General features: G+C 33.1%; 1 protein-coding gene across 1 annotated transcript in view; it reads left to right on the forward strand.

Moving 5' to 3' along the window:
- Nucleotides 1–6460: 6460 nt before the first annotated feature.
- Nucleotides 6461–21729, forward strand: part of LOC134683219 (uncharacterized) — a 32966-nt gene continuing 17697 nt past the window's right edge. The window contains exon 1 of the mRNA XM_063542378.1: nucleotides 6461–7088. Coding sequence (XP_063398448.1) covers nucleotides 7047–7088 — 42 coding nt within the window. The 5' untranslated portion in view covers nucleotides 6461–7046. The remainder of the gene's footprint in view (nucleotides 7089–21729) is intronic.

Consider the following 21729-nt stretch of genomic DNA (forward strand, 5'->3'; position numbering starts at 1 on the left):
TATTTGAATCCAAATTACCTGCATGCCACTCGCAGGGTTCAAACTCACTTTATTTCTGAATGTTTCCATTCTCAATTCTAGTTACACAATTCAAGGCAGGTGTATACATTTGTATAATTAGTTTTTTAAACATCATTTCAAATATACTTTGCTTTGCAGCTGCATCTAAATGTAAAGTTTCCTATTGAAATGACAGCATCATGTTTGATAATGATTCAAAATTCTGTCACGTTACAAAATTTTGAACAAAAAAAAATCAAAGGGAAAGTCTTTCAGTATAGCAAGATCACGTAGAATTAACAAAAATCATTCAATTTTGATAATGCATGATTTTTATAAGTATTAACACTAACTTGGCAAATTGTATTTAATCATACTTATCAAATTAAATTTTATATTTAATTTTTTTAATTATAACATATTTTGATAATCATTTTAAGAAAATCATGCTGCCTGTTCAAGTTGCAGATTCAGACCAGGCGAATTCCCCCCTACCACCCTGAAAAAATTTACAAATGTTAAAATTGTAGCCATTTTTTGGAGGAGGGGGAAGTATTTTAAAACTGGTCACACCGAGGTCTGTATTTTTCTGTTAAAGTATACTCAATTACTTTCATTACTTAAATACGCTGCATTAAAGGTCCATTGGTGGCTTTCGACTGTTGTCTGCCATTTGGTTGGGTTGTTGTCTTTTTGACACATTACCAATTTCCATTCTCAATTTTAATAAAAAAAAAAAAAGAAAATTAAAAAAAAAGGTCTATGGATACATACTGTACATTTAGAATAGTATCAAATGAGCAGAAAAGTATTTAAGGATACCATATACATGGTTGCCATTATGTCTTTGAAAAGAGGGGCGAAGTATACCAGAGGGACAATCAAACTCAAAGATCGAAAATAAACTGACAACATGGCTAAAAAAGATAAAAAGACAAACAGACAAATGAGTACAAAAGTATTTTCGTCCTTGTTGAATTTGTGAAATTAATAAAGTGGGAGGAGAAACCAATAGGGAGCAGACGATAAACAAATCTGAAAAACATTACACAAACAAGTAAAGATTGAGCAAAACGAACCGCAACAATAGACCAGTGACGTGGTCAGATATGTCGGAAGAGGCCGAATTTCATGAGAGAAAAATAACATTTATCACTTAAAATTTGTAGTGTAGTATAGTGTAGTGTAGTCTAGTCTAGTGTAGTCTAGTGTAGTCTAGTGTATTGGTGTAGTGTAGTGTAGATTAGTCTTGTCTTGTCTAGTCTAGTCTAGTCTAGTCTAGTGGTGTAGTGTAGTGTAGAGTAGTCTAGTCTTGTCTAGTCTAGTCTAGTCTAGTCTAGTCTAGTGGTGTAGTGTAGTGTAGATTAGTCTAGTCTAGTCTAGTGGTGTAGTGTAGTGTAGAGTAGTCTAGTCTTGTCTAGTCTAGTGGTGTAGAGTAGTCTAGTCTTGTCTAGTCTAGTCTAGTCTAGTGTAGTCTTTTCTAGTATGTGTTAGTGTAGTCTAGTGTATTATATGTTAGTGTAGTGTAGTCAAGTCAAGTCTAGTCTAGTAGTCTAGTAGTCTAGTCTAGTCTAGTCTAGTATTCTAGTCTAGGGCAGGATTTGGCAAGATTTGAGAGTCTAACTTAAAATTTTGAATTTATTCCTTGTAAAGTCTAACTTTAAGGTATCAAGTGGACCGTGGAAAATATTAAATGCTCCCTTCTTTCGGGAAAAGCGTCACCCCATTTTACTGATATGGTCAATATAAAACTTAAAGAGTGGATAGTTTTGTAAATTAGTAAGAACTTCTAAAATAAATACTTTGATATTATGGTAATACTAAAATAAATCTCCTAAGGACTATCGGTTGATCTGATTTATCATCGATTAGGAATTAGATGAGAATAGGAAAGGGATGTATTTACAATTGCCTGAAGTGATTGTTTACGATCAGGATAATAGAATTTTTACAAAGTATGTTTCTTCTTACCATTTTCACACATGTGATGATTTAAACATTCAACATTGACCAGAGATTCATAGATAAAATCGGGAAAGAAGTGGTTTTGGGTTTAGAATGACGTCCATTTTCACTGAACTAGAACACATTTTTGTTTGGATCCAGCTAAAGCCCAATCTTTGTAAAATAAGTTCTCATCACTTGCTCCTCGATTTTTTATATGTCGCCGTGTTGGATGTTTTCTGCTCTTTGGTCGGGTTGTTGTCTATTCTCAATTTTATTACTTATAATTAACAAGTGCACGTTTGCTGTTGTCCCGCTCTTGACACATACATGTGTGCATTTGGTACTAATTTCTTTTTATAATAAAATTGAGAATGGAAATGGTGAATGGGTAAAAGAGACAACAACCCGACCAAAGAGCAAAAGACACCCCAAGGCCACCAATCGGTCTTCAACAAAGCGAGAGAATCATTTGACCCCTTAACAAAAAATAAGTATGCTTAATAGTAGATGAGTTTGAAGATTTATGCTCCAACATAATGTTCTATATGATCTATTGATTTCAGAGAATTTCATTAAATCATACTCTGGGGTGGTATATTACTTGCAGGTTTTTCATTTATTGGTCATTATCTACAATTATTAACCAACTTACTACAATATGTATAGAAATGCCCATGCTTTATAAAAGGAAAATTTCGACATCTGGTCATTATGAAAGGAGAAATTGCTACAGCCAGTCATTACGAGATCTCAGTCATGCATTACGAAATCTCAGTCATGCATTACGAAATCACACCCGTGCATTACGGCGAAATCACAGTCATGCATTATGAACAGATGAAACGGGACATCGATTAAATCAAAATGTCGTTTTATTTCTTTAAATAAGTGTGACATTTTTTAATTCTTTTTTAAACTTAATATCATAAAAACAAGTTTAAATGATGTTCATTGACATTGTTTTGTAACGACTTGAAACGGAAATATTTCACAGTCTTTTTCGAGTACGACTTTCGATTATTATTACTGTTTCATTTCCGTTGTTCAATCCTCAGAATGCAGACTTTAGAATAGTTAAACTGTCTGATTTATTCTTCCCAGCTACTTTTTATTTGCTAGATGAAATGAATTTAATAGCATAAAATTAAGTACTTGGATGAGAAATCAGAAATGACATCTGACAGTCACAATGTTGACTAAAATTCCATGCGAAATTGAATGCGAAAAGACAAGTTGAAGTTCAGCTATGAAATTCCTGTATCTTCTTCACGGTAAGTTTCTTACTCTTTGTTTAATCAAAGAATTAAAACCATTTTTAAAATAAAAATGTTATGAAACGGGCTTTTCTGTATTGGTCCTGTTGTAGTGTGTGGATAGCTGTATAATTTTGGATCCGAGACTCGAAGACTGTTCTTGAATGAAGTTGCCTTTATAGTTGGTTAATAAAAGTATCAATATATCGGCGTTGCCTCAGGGCCATTACAACCATCCTTGGCCATAATTAACACCTCGGGCATGTTACAAGGCCAATATGAAAAAGTCCATACATTAATACTATATTAGTAATATGATATGCATGGGATTTTTATTGGTGTTTATTATTGATATATTTTAACGGCACCGAATTCTCTACCAATTTTGATAAACATAAGAAAACTGCCGAAACAACTACACCGCGTTTGAAAATTTCTTTGAAAGACATTTTTAGCAATTACAGACAAAATAATCTCTTGACTATACTTTACTTGAAAAAAACGAAAGAAAGTCCCCGGGCCCTGCTCGATCTTCACCCTTACTTGAACTACCGATTAATATGTTAACGTGTTTGCATGTAATATTAGCCACTGCATTGATATCCAGCAAACAACATACATTTATAATCGATCGTTTTCCTCCCAAAAGAATAGATATATTAAAGAGATAAAGGGGATTCAAAGTGCATATGGGTCTCTCACTTCGTGACAATCACAGACCATAGCTTTATATAGTACAAAAACGGTAGTATTACAAATTTTATATATTACATATGACTAGTTATGAACTTTTAATAACAAAGTCGTTCACTTTAACATCCAGGTTAATGTAATCTTGTAAACAGGTCTAATATCATTACTCTGACATTAGATTTTATGTCCTCTGTCAAAATCTTTACAAGTTTATTGCAAATGAAAAAGTGTTTGATCCTGTTTTAAAGTTTTCGTTTTTGTGTGCAGTTTGCTGCTTTGAAACAAATGAAATTCTGTGTGTTCATTATAATTATTTGTTGAATGTCAATTTTTGTGGGTTTCGTTGGTACAGATGATCCATGAATTCAAATATTCAACGAAAACAAATTTTGTATAAGCTTTTTATGCAAAAATTGACAAAACCACGAAATCATATACCCACGAACATAAATGAATTCACAGTACAGAGGCTATGCATAGTACAACTTAAGATGTCCGAACTTCCGACCTTTCGGGATCACCTGAGTTCAATTGGTCATGTTGGTTAAGGTCGTGTTGCTCGGTATCTTTTTTCGACTTGTGGCTTTTAATTGTCCATTGTTCTCTTTTTTATGTTCTCGGTAAAGTCAAATAAACAACATACGTGCATCCTGAACGTATTTTTGGAATACGCTTTGGTGCTTCATTAGGTACCAAATTTTAGAATGCTAAGTTGTAGTACATAAAAGTGTGTCTGGGCATCACTTCAAAAGGTAAAAAATTAAAACAAATTGCAAGTCATCAGTATCAACATTGCCTGAGGAAAATAGAGGGATACATGCATACTGTTGGCAATTTTGAAACTTCTTTGGTTTTTTTAAACATTCGTGTCGAATGACATAAGAATAAGAGAAATTAATTAGTTTGCACAACAGCAATCAATGTAATGCACTAGTTTAATTCCCATAGAAGAGGGTCTGGAATCAAGATGGAGAGTCTCTTTAATTCTTTAGAATGTTTTTTTTCTATTTCGTAAATTTATTCTCATGTATTACTCTCTATCTTTTATATTTTAGCAATCAATTATTCCCTATTCTTTATTTTTGCCCTTTTCTCTCTGTTTTATTTCTTTTTTCTTTTATTCTGTAAAGCCTATAGTAAGACCCTTATACAACGTTCAATTGAGTTTGAAGTTTCGTTTCGTTTCTTAATCTTTTAGGTTGTGTTTATGCGTTCTATAAGGGTTGTTACATGCGTCTATTACCTACCTCCGGGTTTACTAGAGCGTTTTGCCTAGACCGGTTTTAGGTACCATGTTGAACCAGCGCATTCGTCTCAACTCGGTCGATTCCGTACCCTCATCTAACAAGGAGAGTGGCGGATTATACCGAGGATAGCCGAATGGAACCGGAGGTCAGCAGTTCTTTTTTATGTGTCGAAGAAATATAAATCTTTGTGATTTTGAGATGAAGAACAGCAATACAATGCGTCTTTTTATGTTTGTAGTGTGTGTGTAGGGATTGTACCCGGTGCTAGTGGCTGTCTTGTGAACATGCAGGTCACACTAAGCCCGAGTTTGTCCGGACCGGTATGAGGGACCGTGTTGAATCGGGACTGAGCTGTGAGCTTTTGCTGTGTTGAAGTCCTCATTGTGCCTTTAGGATGAAGAACAGCAATTCAATTTATGCGTCTTTGTTTAACATGTTTACAGAAAGTGTGTAGGGATTGTATAACTAGTGCTCGTCTTGTGAACCTGCAGGTCATACTAAGCCCGAGGTTGTCCAGACCGGTGTTAGGGAACGTATTGGACTTGAAGACAAATGAGCTGTGAGCTTTTCCTATGTGTTATTAAAAGTCTTTATTGTACCTTTGGGATGGAGAACAAAAATACAACCATTGCGTCTTTGCTTCTGTTTACAGAGTGTGTGTGTGTGTGTCGGGAGTGTACCACTAGTGGTTGTGTTGCGAATTGTACCACTAGTGGTTGTGTTGTGGATTGTACCACTAGTGGTTGTGTTGTAAACCTGTCGTGTTGATCGAACCAGAAGTGATCTGTCATCTTTTCCTATGTGTTGAAATCCTTATTGAGACTTTGAAATGAAGAACAGCAATTCAATCACTGGGTCTTTGTTAATATTTACAGATTGCATGAAATGGATTGTCTCTGTCGTGCATTGCATACTTCATCCTTATTTTCCATTCAAACAAAATGTTGTATGTATATATACTGTATGTAATGCTTCAATAATCTGTGTTTAATGTTTGATATACTTAATATAATTATTTCAAAACACACTTCAATTTATTGTATGAATATGCATTTCACGCACAATGAATTTCAGGAAATGTAAATTCACTTTTCACACATAAATTTCAATTTTTAAATACTTTCAAAATAACAACAATTTAAGCTTTAAACACTCCCAGTCTATAAAACGTCTGTTTATAATTCAAAACAAACTTTTAAATATTTTAGATACTTTATAAACAATGAAATATTTAAATACTCAAATACCGTGTATGGTTCGGTTCAATAATTTTAAAACTCGGGTAATACTATGATCAAACAACCTTTTAAAAAGGTAGATCGACCCTTGATCGTCAGACAGTTGTACTAACAAGTCATACTTTACATATCAATAATTACTTATAATCTAAATTTAATTAGGTGTAAAGTATAGTCCACGATCTAGTTAGTATGCAGGTGTTGGGCGAATAACGTTTTTTTTTCGTCTCTCAAATTGGTGAATTTTCCACGTGGTACTTTCTTTGTTAGAATAGGATATAATTTATTGTGTATTAAAGGAAATTACTTAACTTTTTATTCACATACTGTGGAAATAATTCATTTAAATCATCGCAGATAAATACATAAAAAGTGGGCTGTACTTTGGGACGGTATTAATCAACTAGAATTGTTTTTAACTTGACGTAGACTGTTTGATTGACAGCGGAAATTTACACCACGGTAATCGATTGGAAACGTAAAAGGTAGAACATTACATTTTAAAAGAGACAAAAATGAATGGAAGTTGTGATTTTTCTTGTTGATATTTTCTCTGCTAATATCATTATTGATTATTGAACGCCAAACACAAACGTTCCATTTTAGTTGAGTTCAAAGAGAGGATACCTGTATTTCGCACCTGTAAAATTAATAATTTGGAGATAAAAATGGTTACAAACGTTTTCTATCTGATTTTAGTTGTCTTTTCGGTAAGTACTTGTAATTAGTTATTATTGCTAATTAATCATTAATACAAATTTCTTTATTGAAATGTAGCTACCTGTGTGATTCGTATAATGTACAATTGATGCTGTGTCAAGTAGGAGTTAAATTTATTTTTCAGGGGGGAAATGTAATAATTTTTGATCAATCACTTTTGAATTTATTCAGGTGTGACTATATGTCTTAATTATTGTAACGTTTGAAAGAAACAACATTGATATGCGCATTTGAATGGTTATTTAATATTTTGTTTTATCATAGTTATACTAATATATATAGTGTTTCTTTGCACTCTTCTTGTGATTGAAACCCTATCCTATGCTACTAACTCGAGGAGAATGTAAGGGGTGTTCTTAAAGAGAAGGACAATTTTCGTGGTTTTCTATGATTTCAAATTTCAGACAGACGTAACTCAATATTTACTTCCGTTTCATGCTATATCTATTATTTTTTTTAATCTAAAATGTTTTCTTCTATTTAAATCTAAAACCGGAAACGAAATAATAGAAAAACTCCTTCAACTTCGGACTTTTATTTGGTCTTTTTAACTCTTTTGATTCGAGCGTCATTGAGGAATTTTGATGGACGAAATGTGCGTAACGTACAAAAGTTAAATCCTGGTATCTATGATGAGTTTATTTCCAGCATTTTTAAACAGTCCAATGACCTAGTTTTTGACCAAAATTCTTATAAAGTTCATTTTACTATATTATACTAATTTTAACAGTTATATTTGTACAGTACATCGTCCTTATGATAAAATCAAGATAACTACACGTATGTGTCGAAATGTCACCCCAAGGTGACAGTTTACAGACATTTTTGAAGCATGTATAATGTTCATATTGTTTTATCATAAGTAGTCATTATTTAGATCTTCAAAAAAGAGTCTATAAATTCATTAATTAAAGTGCACGTGACATGTTATATTCCAGTTTGGCATTTGTATAATTTGTCTTTGTATGTGACATTCGACTACGAAGTACAGAGTCTAGATTAATAAATATGAAAAAAGAAGATGTGGTATTATTGCCAACAAGACAACTCTCCACAAGAGACCAAATGACAAAGACATTAACAACTATGGGTCACTGTATGGCCTTCAACAATGAGCAAAGCCCACACAGCATAGTCAGCTGTATTAGAACAATGATGTTCCTTGGTTTTTGGGTTAATTTTGTCCTTTTTTTCTTTCGTACTATGTTTTCACGTGATGAAATTATACGTTGCTTATTATACGAACCAAAAAAAGGGCTATACGAATAACTTTGTTTTGTCCGTTTAACTTAGTGTTTCAAAAGAAAATCTGTTTGTACCCCTGTCGTAGCGGAAGGGGCATTAAGTTTTACCCTTTTCCGTCGGAGCGTATGCACGTACGTACGCACGTCCAAAAATTGGTTTCCGTTCTCTAACTTTTAAATTAGTTTGCCTCAACCAAAACTTATGAAACATAAGCACAATGCTTATTTCCACAAAACACAGACCAAATTTAGATATTGGCGCCGTCACTTTTATCGTGCTAGAGTTTTGCCCCTTTCTGAATGGAAAAATGGCTGATTTTTCTTTTCCGTTCTTAAACTTGTTTAATTAGTTTTCCTCAACCAAATGTTACGAAACTTATACACAATGCTTATTGCCCAAAATACAAAGATCAAATTTTAATTTGGTGGCGTCAGTTTTACCGTTCTAGAGTATTGATCCTTTACAAATGGAAAAAAAACTGCTGGTTTTGTTCGTTTCAAGTCTCTAAATTAAGCGGGGGTATCAATTGTGTGCCATGGACACATTCCCCTTTTATTTCATTTTCTATGATTGCTCTCTAGACAAAGTTTTACCAACACCAACGTCCCTTTTGAAATCATTAAGAAACAAGGCTCCCAAATCCACCAGACAAGGTTGGTGTTAGAAATTAAAACTATTTGCTTTATGTACTCTTTGTTTAGCAGGAGATTTTTTTTAAAAGGGGGCGAATAGGAAGATAAAAAGGGGATTTGGACCTATTGTCCCCGTTCAAAGGCATTGATCATGAAAACAATGAGATTACAACCCCCGGAATCCCCTTCTGGATTTGCCACTTGTAAAATTGGCTTCTAAATTTCTAAGTTTTAACTTTGAGTGTCCCTTGTTAAGCTAAATTCAGAGAAGCCATTCGGACGCCCTGGATTTATAGTGTATCAACTTTGATTTTAACATGAAAAAGAAAGTTTGAAGTTGAAATTGAACGTTGAATTTTTTTTTTTGAAGTTCTTCTAATCGTTTATACTTAACTTGATGTAAGTACGAAATGAAAAGAACACTTTTGTGGTTATTAAAATATGTAAGACGTTGTCAACTGTGGTATGTTTGTGTGACAGTCGTGATTATAAAGTACATTTATACACGAAACTTCGAACGAATCAGCTTAAGACCTAAATTCAACAGGAAATAAACGTAAAAATAAAGATTTCAATTTAATAAATGATTCTTTCAAATTAGTTTTAGTCATTTTAAGTACTGGTCACGAATTAGACTTCCGAATGACAAAAGATCGAATTATTTGTCCTTTCAATACTCTCACATTCGAGTTTAAATATTTTTAAATATTTTATTATAATAACAATGAGAAAATTAGTCTTTATACAGAATTGATAATATCATGTTATACATGTAATTGTGTAAATTGGACATTTTAAGTCTCAATTTGATATTTGAATGCGTGGTTAAGGTGGGAACCGAACCCTGCATTTATATACAGTTATATCATGCTATTATGTTTTATACGTTATAAAAATATACATACATTGAAACGAAGTATACACATTTGATTGAAATGTGAGAAAGTGTCTATTTCAAAAAATTGAAAAATATGATTCTTTTTCACAGTTTATCATATTAAAAAGCGATTAGCGTCTTATTACAAAAGATGTAGGATAATCTTTGGGGATTACAAAGAGGATTTTGGAAGATACATATATAGACTTTAAATGTTCAACCACAAAACGTTGACTGTTTTCCCCCGTCAAAATCCTCGATTTCCATCTGAAAATAAATTCTTTCTTAATTTGAAATATAACTCATTTATTGCGGAATAAATGAGTCAGAAATTAATATGTAGGTATAAAAGAGAAGTGATCTTGCCTCGTTTTTGAGAATTTACGAATTACACTTGAACCATGACGAAAGATTGTAGAATCATTCATAAAATCCAATACTGTTCTCAAACGAACAAACATTAAAAGATGGTCAACTTGAACTTTTAGAAGATTTTGTCATGGTATATTGAATGGAGTCAAAGGTCATAAAGTAGATCCATCTAAAAGCTGAAGCGTGGGTGGTGTAGTTTAAAGCTCGTACGATGGAAACACGATCTGTTAAGACTGTTAAGGGTCAGCGAAAGGACTAGCATACCATTGGTAACCGCATAAAACCACATCAAACCACTCGCGGGGGTTCTTTGTAATTTCCTGTATCGAGTGTTTCTCATTATAATTATCCTCAAGTTATATTGTGTAGTTCCATTTGTCATCTTTAATCTAACCCGCTTATAGTTCTGAGCGGGTCGAATCTATACAGAATGTATCAATTCAAAGTCAGCATACATTGTTATTAAGAAGGTGCATTTTAAAAATATAAGACTTGTGTTGTCAAAGTTGAACACTCTCGCCACTTAATTGAATCATTAGTTTGTAAAGGATTTGCATATTTGTTGCAGTCCAACGTTTGTTCTAAGCTTATTAATAAGATTGTAATTTTTTTCAAACTAAAAATTAGGTCCGGCACTATTTAACAGTTAAGGATGAGCCTTGGTAAAGAAAAGAAACCTATAACTAGCCATGCTTTTGTTATGGAGATAACAAAGTCCGATTGAACTTCGATTAGTTTTTTCCCAATGTCCTGTTCCGAAACTAAAACTTATCTTTGTGTAGCTTGATGTTGTCATCCATGATAGTTTGCTTGCACATTCATCGATTTTATTTTTACCCTGAATATTTGGCACCAGCGGTCAATTTGGTGGGGGAAAAGGGTGATCCTGGTTAGGATCTTATGACAAAGGGAATGATATATCATACATGTATACAATGTATATATACAATTGAGAATGGAAATAGGGATTCAATGTGTCAAAAGGACAACAACCCGACCTTATAGCAGACAAAAGCCGAAGGTCATTAGTAGTTAACGGGTTTTCAATGCAGTAAGAAACTCCCGCACCTGGATGCTTGCTTCAGCTGGCCCCTTAACAAAATTGTATACTAGTTCAGTGTAATGGACGTCATACGAAACTCCGAAATATAAACAAGAAATTAAAATAAATGTATAAATGAATGGCAGCATTATTTGCATTTTTACTATGTCAATTATTCATAGATTTAGCACCGAACTACGAACTTCTTTTTTCTGAACTGTGCATTTGTCAGACTGGAAAAAGACTTGAAAGAGAATATTTAATTTTTTAACTTTAAATAATCATAACATGAGATCTATATCTTTTAAATGTTTACAAACTGAAAAGTGAAGTTTGCATAATAGATTAATATCTATAAAATCTATCAGACTGCACCTTTAATTTTTTTTAAATAATTTTATTGACTGCGTGACTTAACAACTTATTATTACATGTACATTTATGTTGAGTGAAGCCATTTCATTGTTGACAGATTACGTCACTGATAAGCCGATATGTACATGTACTTGCACTGGCTGTATACCAGTTTTAACTAGAAAAACCTAGTGCATTTCCGAGTACCCCAGTATCAACCACAATGTATATTATACATGTATCCTAGAGTAGTTTAATGTATAAATACATCTTTTACACCATAAAAAAAATAATCACCTGACCAAATATTACGAAATCATTCAAAAGGTTCCCACGATAATATGAATTGACTAATTTCTTGTCCCTGAAAATAGCGATTCATGAAGGTTGAACGGTCAAACGTCGGATAATTATTTTTTAAAGGGAGAAAGGGTTTCACGTACATGTGCATTTCTTTGATAAAAAAAATGAAAAGATTAGAAGAAGAATGTTCTAGCCTATTTTTTGCCAATTTTTTTTTAAATTTAAAAAACACCAAAGAATTTCTAAAATATGACCCCTTAGCAGGATTATCCAATGAAATTCAGACAATTAACACGTGGGCCGATAACGGTTCTGTGTAGCAATGTTTTCTACTCGGTCGATCTTAAAGGTGATGACAATTTTGTTCAATGGTATATGTTAATTGCTTGTATTTCTTGATATTTAACCTGAAAAAGATATACATGTATATAATTGAACAATTGAAAAGAAATTGAGTAACACAGAACATAAGCGCCTTTTTACAACGAAATAAATATGTCGGTTTATAACATATTACCACTTTTGGTAAAATTAAATTTATTTTTACTATAAATGAGAATTGATGTTTCGATCTTTATAGTATTCTTTTAATTGAATTGCTTTGTCACTATTTTCCTAATCTAATGAAGGTGATTTTGTGGTTAAATTCATTTTAAAATATTTTAAATATATCTGTCAATGGTACATATTGTCGCGTACGTGTGCGAAAGACAGTTTGATCGAAGTCTTGAGCTGGTATGTTAGTACCTGTTAGTAGTCCTTTGTAAAGTTATGTTGATCAGTATTTTTTTACAGGAGCCTGTAATTCAGTGGTTGTCGTTTGTGTATGTGTTACATATTTGCTTTTCGTTATTTTATTTTACATAAACAAGGCCGTTAGTTTTCTCGTTTGAATTGTTTTACATTGTCTTATCGGGGCTTTTATAGCTGACTATGCGGTATGGGCTTTGCTCATTGTTGAAGGCCGTACGGTTACCTATAGTTGTTAATGTCTGTGTCATTTTGGTCTTTTGTGGATAGCTGTCTCATTGGCAATCATACCACATCTTCTTTTTTTATATTTGTTAGTTATGTGTTGGGTTTTTTTGTTGAATTTTGGTTCATTTGTATGTTTTAGAGTTAAGTGTGGCGTCCATTTCGCTGAACCTATATATATGTACACCAACTTTAAGGGGCCAGCTGCAGCCCGCCTCCGTAGTTGTAGCATTTTCTTGGGCTGACGACCCATTGGTACCATTGGACTGTTTTCTGGTTTTTTTTATCGATTTGTCTATTTGACACATTTTCAGTTTCAACTCTCTTTACCCTAATAATTGTATAAGATTATCCATTGGCTGATATTATACGTGAAATATGACTTCAGCCATAAACCTCCCATCTAAGGAAACTTGTCGTGTTTATGTTTACAAGGGTTGACTGTGTTGTTCCAAGCGGCTGTAATCCTTTATGGAGCCAACTTTACTAACTTTACTATATCGAAACTTAATTTGACAATACCTAAACGAAGTCAACTTCATTCATAAAAAGCATCATCATACCTGTATATGACTTCATTCAAAAAAACTTCCATCTCAAGAAACTGATTGTGTATATCCGTCTCAAGAAATGTCCGTCTCAAGAAACTGATCGTGTATATCCGTCTCAAGAAACTGATCGTGTATATGTGTGCAACCGTTGACTGTGTGGTTAAAAGTGGTTGTAGTTATAGAGAGCCAGCTTGACTAAGCTTACAATACCTAAACCTGATTTGACAATTCCTCATTCACAATAAGCAGAACATATAGTAACACTACACACAAAAAACTTTCGTCTCAAGTTATGTATATAGCGAATAACCGCGGGGTTCAAGTGGCTGTAATCCAAGATAGCAAGTAGTTAGACTACCGAAATTCGATTTGACAATACCTAACCACTCCATTCAAAAGCTTCCGTCAGAAGAATTTGATCGTGTTTATGTATACAGTTAAATGTGTGATTTGAAGCGCCTGCTATCCTAGAGAGAATTTTACAAAGTTTACAATACCGAAACTTAATTTTTATGATACCTAATGATTTCATTCATAGAAAAGCATAAAGTACGGGAAATATGACTTCATCCAAAAAACTTCCATCTCAAGAAACTGATCGTGTTTATGTATTATACAACGGTTGACCGTGTTGTTCAAAATGTCTGTACTCCTAGGTCTTTACAAAGTTTACAATACCGAAACAAAATTTGACAATACCTAACGACTTCATTCATAAACAGTATTAAAGGTTAAGACCACCTATAATAAGTTAAGGTGCGTTTTGTCGGTCTTGTAAACATTACATTTAACAGGGTTTTTAAAGGAAGAAGACGAACGAGAAAACTATTGACTTTTTATCAAAGAAGTTCAATTTATTTACCTAGGTATCTACCCGTACTGTCTAACTTGATAATAGGGGTTATCTCTATGTCACTTGTGCAAAAAGATATCGTTACGTTGACTGTTAAAACAGCAATTTTATATATGACTCATATGTTATTCTGTAGCCTTGACTTGAATTTGGGGTTTGGGCAACCAGGTTAAAGGAAAATTGAGAATATTAGTCAGACGCACAAAAGGGGGACTGGGTCATCAGCAAAGGATTAGGATTTTTGGGACATGTTTGCTGTTAGGATTTAAAAAGCCCCCTTACATATATAGAATTTTCGTAAAAATTACCATCCATGAATATATTGCATTACAAAATTATCACCCATTTATGTTTCTCAGTTTTCGACATCTTAATTTGATTTTAAACGATGAAACTGCATTAATACAAAAATGCAGTGCATTTGTCATCTTAGCCCCCCCCTTTTTTCATCCACATGCAAATAAAATGGATTGGGTAGCTCCTTAGATAGTATCCCCATTCCAAATAACATCATCTGACGGGCCTCTTTATTGTTTAGTATTCATTTGTGGTGTTCGTTGTCTATTTGACAACCAAGGATTCTGATAGCCAAGACTTCTGGATATACTCCGTTGAATAGAAAATGGAAAGAAAGTCCCTTGGTTAAACATTATAGAAATTTTATTTCTACAAACATGTCAACATTAAACTATTTTGGAAAAAAACATAACAATACAGTTAATTATCTTTTTGTTCCACGAATGTCGAAATGTAAATTTATTTCATTAAAAAAAATATGTTACAGTAATATGAAAGATTATTAATGTTTCCTTAAAATAGTTTCTTTTTGAGAATGTCAGCATTGATTTTTGAATATGATCATTAAATACTTTTAATTATTACATGCGCTATTTCAAGCGACAGTACTCCTACACATGTTCGATCTGGAACCACGAATAAGCAATTAACATCATGCATACAGAAACTTCTACGATAGTTCCACAAACGTGATTTCTACTTTTTTTTTATTTCAAAATTCCAGATATAGAAGAATTAAGTTTAAAATTATATACCAACAGTAGTTAGCTGATCCAATAAGAAAGACAGAAAAGGGAACACTTAGAAATTGTCCAGATACCATACTTGCGTAAAAAAAATTTACTTCCAGTTTACGTCATATTTTCAGAACTTTTCTTCTTAATTGGAAACCTACAGTTTATTTTGGAATTTATTTCCCCGTTACCTGTCTGCGTCATACAATTTAGTATCTACTTACCTTGAAATAAGCTTACACTTTGCAATTGGTAGAATGCTTTATTATGATTGGGAAATTTTAGCGTTTATTTGAACATTTATTTTAAGAAAAGTTTGTCGTTATACTATTTAAAGTTTCATAACAAAATTACGGAAATGCAACCTATTCGTATTTCTATTGAAATCAATACTTGGAAATTTGTTGTCGATATCAAGTTTTCAACTGAAATAGACTTTATTTTATTTGTTACCTACGAAGTTTTAATGGTGGCCATTTCAATGCGGAAACAAATGTTGAATTCAATCATGCATACTTGTAGACAAGACAATTGATATTTTAAATGACATTTTCTATTTTATTACACTCTCAGATTAATTACTCTTTTAAAACATGTAAGATAGTGGTTTGTTTTAGTGAGATTAAAATTTATTTCATCACAATGACTAGCTATTGTTTAATCAAGTAGGACCAGAAAACTCAATTAAAGAGTATGTTTCCATGGTCAGATTTCAATTTATTTTGTATACAGCGTTTAGAAATACCGTTGAAAATTGTATACATGATATAATATTAACATGTTAACTAGGAGCGTATTTTCTTGACAAATGGTCTTTAGTATAAATACACTGTATATATATATAAAAGAGATGTGGCATGATTGCCAATGATCTGCAATAAAGGTAAAATCAATATTCAAAGGCAACAACTCCTAGCATCTTTTTGATACCAAATGACCTGACAACTGTTCTTGTTCTCCGTACGGCTTTCAACATGGGCAAACGTTAAGATACCGTTTAGTATGCTTAAAAGACTCCCTTGGTTTTTTGTTGTTGTTTTCAATAATTAAATCGTGAGTGACAATAACTATGTGCAGTTTTATAAACAGTTATAATAATCTCAATGGTACTTTTAAACGGGATGTACATTGATAATTTATTACAGCAAATCGAATTTACCAGGTATTTTCAATGTAGCAAAAGGCGACCAATTTCTGAATAATTTGCTTACAAATGATGGTTTATGCTGTAGGTTTTACTGAATAAAGCAAATAACTAGACACTACACAATATTAAAAGGGATTAAATTTAGTGCATTAAGTTTAGTAATACGTTCGGTTTTACAGAAGTCAATTTAGATTCATTCTAGACATATTTTTACACCTGCAAAAGAAAGATAAGTGACTGACCTTCAGTATACTTTTTGTGTAACCCCAACGTCCCGCAATGGTTTGGATGTTTCATCTTAACGTATATTTATAGTTAAGAAGTATATCATATTGAATATGTCTGTCTCTTTAGGATCATATGAAGATATCAATGACTTATTAATATATTGTAAATTTTACGGGAGTTGGATTACGGTATACATATACGGTATTGTTTAATGGATTATTCTGTATCTTGAATCAAAGGTCCTTTGATTCAAGATACTTCGGTGGTTTGTTTATCAGATGTATATTTTGTTAGAAGATGCTCGTGAAGGGGAACATGTACAAAAAATATTATGACACTACGATAGTAAATATGTAAAATGAATTTGGTTTCACATTTTCTTTTTCTCGCGCCTCTTTAAAAAGCTTACTAAACGGTATAGGGTTTCTTATTGTTGAAGTGTGAACAGTGATCTATTTTAGCTGTTTATGTGCTCATATTTTTGGTCTCTAGTGAACAGACGTCTCATATGTAACCATTACACCTCTCTGACTTATCTTATTTCAACGAAATGACAGACGGTCTCTGTACCCTTCACAGTCTGACTAAAAACCAAAATTTCTTCCAAATTAAAATGGAAAGCCATTCGAAAGATGTTCGAGAAGTACATATTCATGTTTTCAAAGATTGCATCTTATTGTTCTCTTTTTAAAACTACTTAACAAAACAGTTGTTGAATTATGAATATTTACAAGTGTCAGGTGATAGTTCACTAAGTTAATTGTTAGTTTGAAATGGAAATTGTGGCATTGTGGTACGAATGCTACATTGGTACATTAAGCAGTAAAATGTAAATTTAGTTCCCTATGAGGTTTCCGGTATACGCCGCCGCAGGACATGACGTACATTAATTATCTAGGTCTATGTTACACGTGGTCTTACATGAAATTACCGTTTGTACATAAAATGTAAATTATTGACAGATAATGTCACCTTTTGTGTTCACATTGTATGTATAAACTAAATTTAGAAATAACTTTCTGTGTTTCGACCTTGAGGTGATTCACGATGTGTCCAAAACGCATTTTCTATTTCTGGCCTTAATTCAAAGACAGCAATTTCTTATAAAACGCATCCTTGCCTAATATAACATTTCCTTATTTTCCTGTAACAATAAAACTGTAAACGGCTATTTTTTCATTGGTACAGATAAACCAATAGTTCAGAGATTTGTTCGTTATTCTTGTATACTAATAGCAACTTTGGGAAAATGCAACGGGTTTAGTTTATAGAGAAAAATGGCACTGGGGTTGAGTTTGCAAAGATACCATCTGAAATCTTTTGCCATTTCAAAATATACAGCCAGTTTCTGAGAAATATGTTTGTAATGCCAACATTAGAACATTATAATGGGTTCAGCTTATATCTAAGCGTAGTTTTCATTTTGTTGAATGACCAATGTTAATACTAATAGTTTTCTATTTTTAAAGACAAAATAATGACCCCTTTTCAGTCCACCAATTCTAAGTACCAATTTATCTATAAGCTTATAACCCTTTGCACGTCATATTACATGAATCATTGAAATATATAATTATGTAACTATTGCTACAATAATACCAATTCATATTGAAAAGCAGTGGTGATCTTGATAGCTTACCGGTCGGTTCTATTAACCTTGCTGCTTCGGCGCTACAATCGTCATATCTTCGGCATATTCCGTAACTCCATCTGCTGGATATTATCACCACAATCAATACAGCAATTATACTGACCATGATGTCCAGCCAATTGACAAATTATTTCATAAGCGATTCTTAATGATCACAATACAGAATGTAACCATTTATTAAAGGTTACCAAGTAAAGAGATTTTGATTGACTAAATGCACAGCTTGGTAGTGTATGTCTGTGAAAGGCTAAGAAGAATAATAGGCGATATATATACTTGCTAAATGTCCATTTCTAACCCTTTTACACCCTTTTTGAATGAATTTGGTTTCATTCAATTATAAGCATGCAAGAAAGCGAAGGAGTCCATCACCCCACATTTTATGAATAAAATGTGTTTGTTTCTAAAACATGTACTAGATAGAAGTCCATCCTCACACTTTCGGAAGTCATCATATATACGTTATACTATGTTTGCCATGTTGAAGTTAATATCCTCGTCAGCTCTCGTATATACAGATGCATAATATGTAACTCTTATTAAAACAAACGAAAAGACATATAGCGGTACCCCGATTAATAATGATTCGTGCACACAAATTAGGCTGGTTATCCTTAACCATGGCATAGTAACCCGTATGTAGTCGAGAGAAGAAAAACAGATGCAAGAAAAGTGATGTCTTTTTCTTGCATAATGAAATTACTTACGTCACATGAAATTGAGTTACATCAAGAATTAGATTTTTTTTCTTTCTGTATGAAAAAATATGCCAGGGACGACCTATCTCAGTCTTATCTGTCGTCCGGGGTCAGATCGTCCGACATGGTTATTTAGCATGTTCTCTCGTTTCAATTACCATAATTCAATACAAGCACCTCTCAATTATTTCAAATTAGTCTTAAAGTTCAACATCGATGTAAAGTGGTCTAATCTCAGACATAGTTACAAAAGATTTAATGCGGCTCTCACAGTTAACAACTTGTCAATCGATTTTAAGGTTTTAATTGGCAAGAATGAAATTGTAACCCAGGATTGAGGCCTGAATCAGCTTCGTGTAATTACATTGAAACCATAGATGGACTGGCATTCAGTGCTTCGAAACTGTAAAAGATAGATGCATCATTTATGCAATATTTAACTTTTATGTACCGCATCATTTAGAGCACTTCAATTGATTCGTATCAGCTGCACTCTTATCGACTGTGGAAGGTGATTGGCTCTGCAATCCATCGCTGGGTTAAACCAAAAACTCTGCAGTTGGAAGTTTTGCATTTCCTCTAGGATAGCATCATATTTTAGTAAAGAATGTTGCATTTCCACTAGGATAGTAATATCTATTTAGTAAAGTATGTCGCATTTCCACTAGAACAGCAATTTTTTGAGTAAAGAATGTCTCATTTATAAGTCAAAATATTATGTCCGGACCTAGTGATATGTCCACTTCCCGATTGACTTCTCTGTTAGATGTTACATGTACATTGAAAATCTGACTATTCTTTTTGGCCTCTATTGTAAAACAGTCATTCATAAAATTATATCATCTTTTCTTCTTTCATCTGAAAGTTATATTTGCCACTGAACTTTTTAATAAGTATAACAAAACAAAATCACTCAATTATTTGGTTTCAAATTAGACTCAAATTTCAGTTTAAAATTTTGGTATGCTAATCGTTTGACAATGGTATGTTCTCATAGAATACCAAGAATTTACTTAGTTCTAAATCAGACATAGGATTTTAATGTACAATTTCGTATACTAGTATGTATTGCTTCAATCTGAATCGTTGCTGGAGGATGGGTAATTATCTTTATTTTTCTGTGTTATAGAATACCAATAATAAAGCATTCCAATAATATATTAAAACCAAATTACTCGACAACATATACTGAAGGACAATACATAACTAAAGAACGACTACATCACGTATATATTCAAAAAGATGCATTACCATTCCAATATGTAACTGGCAGAAGCGGATTTTTTTGGGAGGGGGCAAGGGGCCCGGTCCCCTCTTTCGAGAAAAAACATTTGGTTGATTATATAATGAATCACTGAAGCGTGACGGGAGCGGGCCCCACTTATGAAAATTTCAAGATCCACCACTGACTGGAGGATTAATTAATGGTGATCTAGTTCAATGCAAAGTATCATATACTTGTCCTAATCAAAGAATCCGGGACAGTCATGATCAGATACATAGATCAATGGCATTCAGACGAGATTTATCATTGAGAAGAATAGACAAATCACGCAGAATCATTCAAAAATATTTTAAAATGTACTAAAGAATGCCAAGATCATGTTCTGCCACTGAAGTATTTGAGAAAATATGCATTTCGACAGCTGACCACCGTAGTACTATACACCGACAACTGCCCATTGTCTTGTACATGCCAAATAAACAGGTGCAATGACTGTCCGTTAAATGTAACTGAAATCAATTAGCTTGTCAGTTTCATAGATTTGATATGAGAAATTAAGACATAACACAAGTCGTGATTTAGAAAATCGGACGGCAAGTATTACTATCAATAACAATACTTGCCAAATATGTTAATGATCTGTCCAAAGGCAATGCGTTTTCTAAGGACACGACCATTTGATTTAAGGAGGGGTATGTGTGGGGGTAGGATGTTTTTCAAAATAACTTGGCATGGCGAAAAATCCAATTAAGTTCCCAAGGTAATGGGTAGCAACGCTCGGGTATAATGGGGGTTAGCCCCAATTTGGACTATGTTTTTTTGAACGATGTCCATTGGCAAATCAAAATCCGATAAATATATACTGACTGTGCGGTATGGATTAGCTCATTGTTGAACGCCGAACGGTGACCTATATTTAGTTTTTCATATATGTCATTTGGTCTCTTGTGGAGAGTGGTCTCATTGGCATTCGTAAATATAAAAAAAGAAGATGTGGTATGATTGCCAATGATACAACTCTCCACAAGAGTGCAAAATGACAGAAATAAACAACTATAGGTCACCGTACGGCCTTTCTTATTTTTTTGATAAGCCAGCGATGATCAAGAAGCGATATTTATGATCTTAAAAAGTACGCCTCAGATTATATAACATTATTATTATGTCACGTTTAATTTATTATTTCCGTAACAAAACATTTCTCTTCTTTGGTCAACTTATTCCAATAAAGATAAAGCTGATTTACTGTGTAGACATTGTGTAATACAACAAAAATAAACACCGCCATTTTTATGAAGCAAATCGGGTTTCGTCTAGTTTCACGGTTCGTTTAAAACATGCACGTCGCTGCCACTTCTGTGCAGACAAATTTTTTATTTGATTATAACTATGTAAATGATCTGCAGATTGTAAAGTGCACGATTAGTTCGGTATTGTTAGCAATAGA

This window comes from Mytilus trossulus, chromosome 9 (assembly GCF_036588685.1).
Source record: "Mytilus trossulus isolate FHL-02 chromosome 9, PNRI_Mtr1.1.1.hap1, whole genome shotgun sequence".
NCBI classification, from domain to species: Eukaryota; Metazoa; Mollusca; class Bivalvia; order Mytilida; family Mytilidae; genus Mytilus; species Mytilus trossulus.